Genomic DNA, 12417 nt, shown 5'->3' on the forward strand with positions numbered 1-12417 from the left:
CCATCTTCCACAAAAAAAAGATAAGAAACAGAGGCATGCGAGATGCTAGAGTAATTACTGCGATCTGCATATGAGGGTGCGCGTGCCGGACCGCCCCTGGTGCTGTTTTTATTGCGTGTGTCTGCCTTTATCAATTTCGCCATGCATGGGTAATGGGAAATCTGGCAGGCTCGCAGCTAAAGCGCAGCAGACAATATGCAAAAAGACGACGCTGCTTTTGAATAATAAATGATGCGCTTTTATAGCGCCTCTAAAACGCCTCTGATGGTACAATATGAAAAGGCTATGATAAGTAATAGTGCATTTAAAAAGGATCTAGTATATTTTTATTACTACGTTTAAAAAAAGCCGAGAATGAGGGAGACGGGGAGGGGGAATGGGTTGAATGAGGAGGGGTTGGAGTGAGAGAGATATCAGTATGATTGCAATAAAAGGAATGGAAGAGAAAAACGCCGAAATTCCCTCCCAGCGAAATAACCTGCTTAATGAAAGTTTACCGTCTCTCGTTTTTTTTCTTTGCCACTCTTGTCTCCTCTTATGAAATATTAACTACGTTTTTATATAAAGCTCTAAAGCTTAATGCCCTTTCATATTTTGCCAATGTTTTTCTTGTCGTTCTCTACCATATTATTTTCTGGGCTTTAATGGAGCTGCTTTTAATTTGGTTTACATTGTGCGTCATATGCGCCTTCTGCGGTGTGCAGGCAGACTGACAAATTTTACTCCGGGATTTGAGATCAATGGTCGAGTATACAGAATATGGCATGCTTTTTCCTAGTCCTTCAGTTTTCTTCATGTCTTCTGGTCGTTGTCAATGCCCCAATAGTAAGCATAGGTCTAATGGGGATGGTGATGAGGATGGCGAATGAGTGCAGTATTTTACGTTTTTTAATAAATAAAATAAAAAATAATTGGGGGTTATGCAATATGCATTGGACACAATAGATGAAAATGCTTTAAACATGCACATTAAGCAAGGGTCAGAGAGGGCTCTGGGCTGGCCGTGAAGGGTTATCCATGTTCACCACTAAGCGCCATGGGATGACGTAAGTGTCCACAGGCACTGGCTGAGCGCAGGTCTCAGTGGAATGGTGCTTCCTAGCATCAGCACTCACTAATGGTCTATTAAAATATCAACTACTTCAAAGTAAACGGATTTTTCCTCGGTCAGCTTGAATCCCCTGAAGCTAATCAAACGCGGTGGCCAGGCCCTAGGAGCATAATCGCTTTTACGCGGCAGATTACAAGGAACCACTTAGATCCCATGTCAGCAGATCCGGTGTCCTGGCGCTCCCCGTTCAGTTAGCGCGTGGAGTGGAAACTGTTTTCCTCCGGTATAAATAAACGGTGTCCCCGTGCCACTCTTGACCGCCAGCACAAAGTAACCCCACAAAATCTTTAAAAACTGAACTTGAGCCCTGTTTAACATGAATTCGTATAACGAACTAATAGGCCTAATAATGGCAATGTTTTCAATTCATCAAATTGAACAAATACCAGGTCTACTTTTAGCCTATATCCTAACCTGAAACATTGGCATAATAAACCGTTGCGATTCGTGTGATTTTTTTATAAGCTCGTTGTTTTCACTGAATCTGAAAAACATGCATTTTGAAAACAAAAAGAAATCATGGCTTTTATGCACACAGAATAGTAAATAGGCCCGTGCCCTTCAGGCTAATATTTAGCATTGAAACGACCAGCTACTTCGTTGGAGTGCATGGAGTTTAGAATTTAGAAGCAGCTGATCTACTATTAGGCTATAGCCGACGTATAAGGCATTATACAAATCTGGGTTCCAAGATCAAAGCTCAAATTCGCTACTGATATGAATCGACAGTTTAAGTGAATGAAACATATACATATATATATATATATATATTTTTTTTTTACAAAATAGGCCTATGATATTCCGTCTTCAGATCAACCGTATAAGGCACGTAAAAACCATCTCAGCTCTTCATCGAATCAATATTCTACGCTATGCATATACTTAATAACAGCCTAATAGGATGATAATAATAGTAATAATAATAATAGCAATAATAATAATAATAATAATAATAATAATAATAGAGCTTAATGTTGTATAGTAAATCAAATCAGTTCATGTTCGTTGTATGAAAACCATCGAACTTCCACTCTGAATTGAATCAAGTTTACCTCAGCCCCGGTGAAAAGTCTATGGTTGTGTCCAATCAACAAATGAGTGGCTGTTGATGAGGAGTTCTGCAAGTCTCAGTTCCCACATTTCCACTGCACAAAACGGGTTGAATCAACGTTGTTTCCACGTCAGTTTAAAAAAAAAAAATGCAATGTGATGACATTGAATCAACGTTGTTTCCCCGTCAGTTTAACAAAACAAATGCAATGTGATGACATTGAATCAACGTTGTTTCCCCGTCAGTTTAACAAAAAAATGCAATGTGATGACATTGAATCAACGTTGTTTCCACGTCAGTTTAACAAAAAAAATGCAATGTGATGACATTGAATCAACTTTGTTTCCCTGTCAGTTTAACAAAAAAATGCAATGTGATGACATTGAATCAACGTTGTTTCCACGTCAGATTAACAAAAAAAAATGCAATGTGATGACATTGAATCAACGTTGTTTCCCCGTCAGTTTAACAAAAAAATGCAATGTGATGACATTGAATCAACGTTGTTTCCCTGTCAGTTTAACAAAAAAAATGCAATGTGATGACATTGAATCAACGTGGAAAACTGATTGGATTTGAGAAAATCATCAATTTAAAGCTGCAATGTTTAACTTTTTGAATGAACCAACATAATTCGCATTGACTGTGTGTTATATATCTGTCATTCTCGTTGAAAGCACGTCTAAAATGTGGTAGATATGTTCTATGTACACTTTTGGTTTTGTATACCAGCTTCAAACAGCTGAAAATGCAATATTTTTGTTTATGGAAAATATATTTCACAGTGGTTTAGATGGTACAATTATTCTCTACACTATACTTGCTTGTTTTGTTACATAAACTGAAATTAAGCGAAGTATTAGAATTGTAGCAACAAGGAAATGGAGCGATTTCTGCTTAGTCATCTTTAAAGATATTTAGTATTTTTTTCACCCAACTTTTGACCTGAATCCAATGACATGCTGACGTATTTTGTTGATTTCACTTTGAATTCATGTTAGTTGACAACTCAACCAAATGTAAATCAAAACTAGAAGTTGAAATGTTGTCTGTGCCCATTGGGTTGCCACTGATGTAGAAATACGCTAAATTGGAATATGCATGCTAATCATTAAGCCTATCAAAGCATTGTCATTAAATCTCTGAAAGCGTTCCCTTTTTTCATAAACCGTGGTTATGATGGACTATAACAACACACCATTGGTGGTAGACAATAGGCCTACAGCCAACATAATAATGAATCCGAACGCAATGAGCGCTTTTTAAGAAATGATGTCACTTTAGAATGTTCCCTCAGCTCCCATTCAATTCAGCAAATTAAAGTTAAAACTTCAACCAATAAGGTGCAGGAAAGCTACTCTAACCAATCGGAAGAGGGTCAGAGGAAACACTATTGCGTTCGGGGGGTGTAGTGGGCAAAATAGAATTGATCCGAACTGCGATTGCCTTGCAAAGTCAGTGTGCCAAACATCAGCAAATCGCAAATGGACGGATCCGTCAGAGCCGCGAAGGATGGTGGAAAACTCGCTGCCATAGAAAGCCATAGAACGCAAACTATCCAAAACGAGATTTAATCGGGAAAGAGCTGGATGCTTAACTCAACATAACACATTTTTACTCGTAGGCTACATCATAACCTTATGCAACATCGGCTCTGTCCGAGGACTGCGTAAAGGTACTGGAAAGGTTTTGGGAGCGAGAATGGAGCGGGCGCCAAGCTCAAGCCCCAGCGGCGTAAATCAGCCCGCACAACCTCCCCAGCATGAACCTATTAGTTTCGGCATTGACCAGATTCTCAGTGGTACCGACCAGGACGGTTCACAGAACACCACCCGGAGTGGTTCGGATACTGGGAACGTCACAAGTGGAGGAAGTTACCACCTCGTTAGTCCAAGTGGAGCCAGTGCAGCGCCCTTCACTTCGCTTTCCGGTTCTTTCCATGGAATCGCATCATCATACGAGGAATCAAGTGCATACGGAGTGAACTTGACTTTCACCCCAGGAGGGGTGATACGAGTCCCGGCGCACAGGCCGCTGGCCGCCGCAGTGCCTCCTCCTATAGCCAGCGCGGTACCAGGGCTCGGCAGCATCAGCTTCCCCTGGATGGAGAGCAGCCAAAGATTCGCAAAGGAAAGATTCGCAGGTAAAACTATCTCCATTCAATATGTAGGCTATTTTAGTCCAGGAGCGGCTTAATCTGGGACTGGGGAACCGGCCCTACAATCACATAGTTGGGATGTACTGCCGCAGACCTGATCATCACCAGGCTATGGGCATTTCCATTTCAACTCGGTAAATTCAGTGTTTTCATAAGTTTTAGCCTAATTATTTTTCAAACGGGAATTTTCGTTTCACTCGTGGAGTTTATCATGGATTTACCCAGTTCCACAAATAAATTATACAGGACTAGTCGAATCAGGTCACCAGATTAACTTGAATTGTAGCCTAATTCTGAAAGCTTTCTATTGAGGGAAAACACGGATATAAATAAAATCAACAAGAACATAGCATGCAAAGAAAATGCAAAGAAAATGCAAACATATCCAAATAAGGAAACACTGAATTATTCATTATACTATATTATTTCATATTTCAAATTAAGGTTTAGCCTAACTCAAGGGCGAAAGACTAACATGAAAACAACTTTAAAACATGCGGTAGAAATACTACCCGAGTTAGGTTCGTTCTCTCAAAGCGATGCGTTGGGCACAACGATACTTTGCAAGCTGCACCATTAAAACTATGTCAATATAACAATAAGCACACTTTTCATGCAGGTTTTACCACACAATTGAACAAGAAAATATGAACTGATCACAAATATAAAAATGCAACCCGTGTTATTCTAATAAATAAACACAGGCCTATTTCACCGGAAGACCAAAACTGTATACTCGCATTAAACTATAACTATTTACATTTTCATCAATTTAGAACCGTTTATGAAAAGAAACACATTTTATCCAAATGTGGAATTAATATTTCGATTTAGATCAATAGGTGCGGTGTGCTGTTATCGAAAGTGCTCAGATACGTTGCGCAAGTGTTTCAGACTTCTTCGTAGGGTATTAGCTACATCACTTGTCTTTAGCAACTCGACCTAATTTTGTTACTACTGAAGGAACAGTTTTTGCTTGGATTTTGAATCCTGTGTGTGTGTCTTGCTAAACGGGACATATTATAATGCTAAGTGTATTATGATGATTATTATTATTATTGTTATTATTACTCAAATGTGGCCTATAATTAATAATAATAATTATAATTATAATTATTATTTTCACAAAACATATACAGTTATTGCAGTATTTTAAACCATAATTTGGGGTACTAGAAGGGGTAAAGCCTTTCTGTTTCTATTTATTCAAACTAAATGTTTACATGGAACATCTAAATGAATTAACAGTAGAAAATACTTGAAAGTTACTAAGCTATTCCTACATTGACAGAAATTAGATAATTGGCCAATACTTATGGAGGCCTACTGTTTGCCATTGTCACGTTGTAATAAAATAATTGTAAATCGGACACTTCAGGAAAAAAAGTAAAATAGGAAACCTCTCCATCTGTAACGTAAATAATTTTTCCCAGTCTGTCTCAGTGGATGTCCTATAACATGTATCAGAACCTTTGTTTATCTTCCGGGGGGCACTATGTAAAGTGTCATTAATATTGCAGAAGGGTTATAGATGATTGCCTGTCAGTGTTTTGTGACAAAAGGAAGAAACTCTCCACATCAGAATTGAATGGGGAAAACCACTCAACCTCTTTTCATCGACATCATCAGCATTATTGACTGTCAACACATCTTAGTTTCCTGACTATTACAGCAATGTCTGCTACTACTCGGCAATAACCCACTGTGTCAGAGGAAATATAATCCAACGATCCTTTGAGCAGTACTTTTATCAACTAACCATGGACTAACACTGAATTGATCATTTTGCCATGTTTCAAAATAAATAAGAATAATTTAAACATATGCTCAACTTGGATTTTGCGTTGATTAGAATTAGATTAGAATTACTCAATGAAAAAAATTGGCCTCTAAAGACCCATAAAACACCTATAAAACATATTCAGCTGTACTCCAACATTCCACCTTTATGAGAGAGAGGGAAGTGTGGTATATAGGTCAAACCAATGTGCTTGTACAGTTCTTTTGATTATAGTATCAATTTAGAGATTCTCATGCGGACTACAATGTCCTTCAACAAATTAAACGCAACATAAGATCTTGTGAACCTGTTCATGACCTGCTTTCTTTGTTTGTCCAATGTCCCACACACACACACACACACACACACACACACACACACACACACACACACACACACACACACACACACACACACACACACACACACACACACACACACACACACACACACACAGCTGCACTGACGCCATTCACAGTGACCCGGCGGATTGGTCACCCCTATCAGAACCGCACCCCTCCGAAGAGGAAGAAGCCGCGGACATCTTTCTCCCGGGTGCAGATCTGTGAGCTGGAGAAACGCTTTCATAGACAGAAGTACCTGGCCAGCGCTGAACGGGCCGCTCTCGCCAAGACCCTCAAGATGACCGACGCACAGGTCAAGACCTGGTTCCAGAACCGCAGGACCAAGTGGAGGTGAGACACTGGGCTGGAGAGGGGTATTAGGGGAAAGATGAGTTGTTTTCTGAATGCTTTCTCTGGAGAAAGATGAGGATCTAGTCTACATTTTCTCTAGAGTGGTCAGCAGAGAAACATATAATCAGTTACTACTTTCTGATGTTAATTTTCAATTTTAAAATGATCGCTTGAATACAATATCCGCAGTAACTTTGACTTGTAATACATGTTATAGAGGTGTGTTAGGTCCCGAGCTAATTGTGCATCAATGCTAATGGGTACCCAATAACTCAGGGGCGCAAATCCTAACAGGCATATTCACTCCGCTTTATGTTACTGGACAGCTCACAAATACAACCATGACCCTCGACAGCAGGGCTGGGCAAACTTTTGGGCTCAAGGGCCACATTGAGATTTTGAAATTCAACAGCGGACCGCACTGTTTGTCAAAATCAATTTGCGTGCCAGAAAAAGGGCAGTCATTAGAATATATAAAAGTCCATTATAATTTCTCCATACTTTCTATTTAGTTTTAGACGTTGAAGAGTGGCTGGGAGTGTTTTAATCTAACCCAACATGGCATATTTTCTTTACTCAAACCTTGAGCGGGCCGGATTGAATGAGCTTGTGGGCCGGATCTGGCCCACGGGCCATAGTTTGCCCACTCCGCTCTGCAGTCGGGACACAAGACTAGGGACAGTTCATGGTTTTCCTAACACCGTTCACTCAGCTCTATAGAGTATCAGTAATATTGGACAAAGTGTTTGGATCAAAGATCTTGTGACATATGTAAAACATGGCTTGACAGTTTCGGAGATAAAACACTCAGACGTAATAGCTTAACCTATAAAGTATTAAGTGGATCACTTGCACATCCACACAATCAAATGTAATGTAGGGACACAAAATAAATTGTGATGTTATATCACAAAGGAGCATTCTTGGAGCAATAAGCCTGAGTACAATAAACAGTGTTAAGAGAGTTAGTTTGAAAGAGCTAGCTTTATGAGTATTGCACGGGCATGGCCCTGGTGTCATATGTGTTGGATTGGGTCAGTATTAAGATGTTCCTACTGAAGTAGGCTTATCATTTGACTCATAACAAAAATGAATTAGCTTATCTTATGTAGGACTAGGCTAAATCTATGTGAGCTATGTTGACACGCATATCTGCATTTATTTGATGAAGAAAATCCTAGGTTATATAGCCAAAAAGTGTACAACTAGCCTACAACTTCGGTAATATCAACTGTGTACCGGCAGTTTCCGCAAGGTCTGAGAGAAGGGAGGACAGCTAACTTTCCAAAATCCTACACACTTTTCTAAGGGGCAAACAGAAAGATTTGTTTTACAGCTGATCTCATGTTATTTTACACATTAGGCCATGACACTGAGAGAAAAGGCTGCAGTTTTTCAATAATTTCCTGCAATTCCACGTTGCCATTTTTATATATTTAATCTTTATTTAACCTGGAAGGGCTCATTGAGATTTGAAATGTCTTTTTCAAGAGCGTCCTGGCCAATTGCTATGCTTTATCTTGGCCAGGTCGCAGTTGCAAATGAGAACTTGTTCTCAAATGGCCTACCTGGTTAAATTAAGGTGAAATAAATAAAAACAAATAAAAGAAGATAGGCAGCACCAAGTCATTACACAATTACAAACAGACAACAACTACAGGAAATCAGGTAATCTAGTAGTACCTGTAGAAAAACTACAGGTAATATAGTAAAAAAATATATGTAATTCACAAGAGTATAACAAAATCATAAAACAGCTAATTAAAACCATTGGCAGGTCAGGGAATCAGCCTCAAAATCCTTCAACAATGATTTAAAAACACTAATCGAGGCAAGTTCCTCCAGTTTGAAAGTATTTTAAAACTTTTCGAAGTCTATGGCGTAGAGTACATAAAAGCCCTTTTACCAAATTCAGTTCGGACATTTCGAACACTTAGCAGAATAAAGTCCTGCGAACGAAGAGAGTACCCACCACATTTCTGAACAATAAAAATGCCCAAATAAAATGGTAGTAAACCCAAAATGGCTTTGTAAATAAAGTATTCCAGTGACTGAGCCTATGATTGACTAAAGAAGGCCAGCCAATCATTGTATATAAAGTGCAGTGGTGCGTAAGGGTTTTGCAGTTTAAAATAAATCTCAATGCTCCATGGTAAACGGTGTCAATTGATCTCAAACACTGAGTGGAAGCATTCATATATAAAATATCCCCATCGTCTAGTAAAGGCATAAATATAGCTGATACTAACCTCTTTCTGGCTTCAAAAGAACAACAGGCCTCATTCCTAAAATAAAACCCAACTTCAGCTTAAATTAACTTCAGCGTGCAATTTAAAAGAGAGGCAGTCATCAATTAAAATTCCAAGATATTTATATGAGGTTACATTCTCAATCTCATTGCCCTGACTGGTAGTAATAGGTGAAAGGTTCAGAGAAAGTTTCATATTCTTGCTTTAGAAAACACAGTTAGTTTAGTTTTGTCAGTATTGAGGATAAGCTTCAATTGACACAAGGTATGTTGAACAGTATAAAAAGCAGTTTGCAAGTTCTGTAAAGCTTTTGTGAGAGATGAGGCACAACAATAAATAACAGTATCATCAGTATAAAAGTGAAGTTGCGCATTTTGCAAATTTTTGTCTAAATTATTTATATAAATAGTGAATAAGAGGGGACCAAGTACAGAGCCATGGGCACACCATTACAGACAGACAATTTAACAGACTTGAACCCATCAAATTGAGTGAACTGAGTTATGTCAGACAGATAGTTGGCAAACCATGCAACTGACCTACGCTCGACAATCTCTGCCTCAGTATAGCATGATCAACTGTATCAAAATCCTTAGAGAGATCAATAAAAAGTGAAACACAGTGCTGTTTTTTGTCAAGGGCTTCAGTGATATCATTTAAAACCTTCATGGCTGCTGTAATTGTGCTATGCTTCTTCCTGAAGCTGAATTGGTACATTGATAAAATAGAGTTAGTGTATAAAAATTATTTTAGCTGCTCACTAACAAGGGTTTCAGGTATTTTCGCCAGGGGTGACAGCTTTGATATTGGCCTATAATTATTTAAAGAGTTGGATCTCCCCCTTGTATAAGTGGTAGGACAAATGATGATTTCCAGATCTTTGGAATTTCATTACATTCAAGTATCATTTGGAGATAAATGTGCAGTTTTATAGCTAATCTCATGCTATTCTACACATTTTTCAATGAGGCTGAGATAATTTTGTATGTTGAAAGGGGGGAGGCATATGCCAGTGGGTAATATCATTATGAAACGTAGCCTATCCTAACCTACCGGATAGGCTAACAATTTATTTAGCCAGGTCATCAGCTGTGGATACACTGTTGCGCTCACAGTAGCTTTGGCCTACACACGGTCAAAAAAAGATGTCAGGCTCAGTGCAAATGTATCAAACGTAAATGCATGCAACATTGTAGCCTGTTATGAAACAATTTGGTGCACGATTAATGCCACTGAAATATACTGAACTGTCTTATATTTCCAGAAAAATGTGCTTACGTGATGATACTGTCGTCTAGTCTAGCTACTGCACAGGTTGCCACTGGAAAATGTCAGAGGTCAAATACGAATAATAAATTAACAAATTGACACGTTTGCAAATAATCAACACGTTACTATTTTTAGAATGAATCATAATAATATTTCTTATAGTGGTGTCGGCAAAATATAAAATGTACACAGAAGGTTCTGTTATCTATATTATCTGCAAGAGTTGCTCCATCTTGAGTGCAATAATGTGCAATCATGTTCTGTTTGGCAACATAGGTCAGTGTCCTCTCTGATTTCTCCCATGGTTCATTATGGCTCATGCCAGTGTGGTGTCTCTCCTGCTCTACTGAATCAACCATGTGATAGCTGCTGACAGGTGGTCGTCATCAGTGTCCCTGTTCTGATGTTGGCCTCCATGTCTCTGGGTGCATCACATTTTCTATCTGTGTAACCAATTTCTCTGACAGTGGATCTTAATAAGTGTCCTGCCTATGTCTGTCTGTCCCTGTCCTCTCCCTACCCGCCCTGTCTTCGTTGCCAGGCGACAGACAGCTGAGGAGAGGGAGGCGGAGCGGCAGCAGGCCAATCGGCTGATGATCCAGCTGCAGCATGATGCCTTCCAGAAGTCCTTGAGTGACTCGGTTCCGTCCGATCCACTCTGCATCCACAACTCCTCCCTGTTCGCCCTGCAGAACCTGCAGCCGTGGGCCTCTGAGGAAGCAGCAAAGATGGGCCGTGTCACCGCTTTAGTGTGACAGGGACAGGGTGGGGCCCTCTGGGACATTACACACTCGGACTGATATCTAAGAAACTGCACAAAGGTGATCCGTGAGCAAATTGAAATGAATGATTTATTATTGTCCATCCAGAACATAGCCAAATTGTGTCTGAGGGAGTCTGAAGATTAAACAAAAACTCCAGCTTCTAAGTACCCTGATATGATCTGGACATGCAGAATGTTTGCTGGGTCCTTTGTGTCAGACGCATCCTAGGTGGTAGCCTATGAGCTGTGGCGATGTACGTGACACACGTCACTGAGCCAGGCCTATAATTCCAAACTGACATATTGACTGACTGACACAGCACAGATTGGCTCATCTGTTTCTCCCACGTCCCATCTGTTCCTTCACCACTACAGTTACACTATCAGCTCTGTGCCCCTGCATCTCAGAGCCGACCAGTCTGCAAAGGATGAGAAATGGATGGGAAACAGAGAGAGAGAATACACTAATGTTCTGAGAATATATAAAATGTCGTTGTTGCATGGAATCATTCTCATCATCCTCTCATTTTCCATCTTGAATTCGATCTAATTGTTTCCTCTTTAGACTGCTGGTTAGCAGGATTCTTTTGTACTGGGTGGAGACGGACTTAGGCAAACACAGATCCTAAAAAGCCACTGAATGTATTACACGCTTTGATTCCAATCTATTAACACTCTGAAGCTCAATTAGGGTGAATAATTACATTTGAATAAGAAGGCAAACTATAAAACCAGATAGCCACAAGTGAGATATTGTAGAAAAAACAACTTGCTGTTCTATTGGCCACCCAGAACACTAGCAAGACATCTACTTTTTTTTCTCTCTCTCTCTATATATATAACTCATTGAAGGGTTAATACACAGCTCAAGGGCTATTTTAGAATAATAACATTTGCCAGTGGGACAAGAAGCAATTCAGTAAAAGAGGAAGCTAATTATTTATAGTGTTGTGTTATTCATGCCAGGCTGGACCCATTCACTGGGAAGTGTGGTGCATGAGGGTGGTATATCAGACCTGAGAGGTGGAGAGTCTGGTTGACTTTGTTCAAATGTGGTGTAAAGGACTTTGTTGTATGAGTCATCTGAGAATATTTGACGCGGTGAAATAGATGGATGATAACAGCATCTCTCCCCGTGTATCATATTTGAGAAATATGTAAATAACTAAACAAAACCTAATAATAAAAAAACCCATCTTGTTTTAGCTTTGAATCACTCTTTATTTTTCAATGCCCTTCTGTTGGTCTCCATACCTATTTTATTGTTTACATAGAAAGTGGAATGTCTGCAGAACATGCTCGTTACACTCAAATACAACGCAAACAAAAACAGCAGCAGGC

The 12417-nt window shown here is 39.4% G+C and overlaps 1 protein-coding gene across 1 annotated transcript; it reads left to right on the forward strand.

The window, feature by feature from the left end:
* Nucleotides 1-3599: 3599 nt before the first annotated feature.
* Nucleotides 3600-12261, forward strand: LOC135549165 (T-cell leukemia homeobox protein 3-like). Its single transcript, XM_064979208.1, has 3 exons — nucleotides 3600-4305; nucleotides 6558-6795; nucleotides 10855-12261. Exons 1-3 carry the CDS (start codon nucleotides 3864-3866, stop codon nucleotides 11066-11068), a joined length of 894 nt encoding a protein of 297 aa, XP_064835280.1. The 5' UTR covers nucleotides 3600-3863; the 3' UTR covers nucleotides 11069-12261.
* Nucleotides 12262-12417: the final 156 nt, after the last annotated feature.

This window comes from Oncorhynchus masou, chromosome 12 (assembly GCF_036934945.1).
Source record: "Oncorhynchus masou masou isolate Uvic2021 chromosome 12, UVic_Omas_1.1, whole genome shotgun sequence".
In the NCBI taxonomy this organism is placed as follows: Eukaryota; Metazoa; Chordata; class Actinopteri; order Salmoniformes; family Salmonidae; genus Oncorhynchus; species Oncorhynchus masou.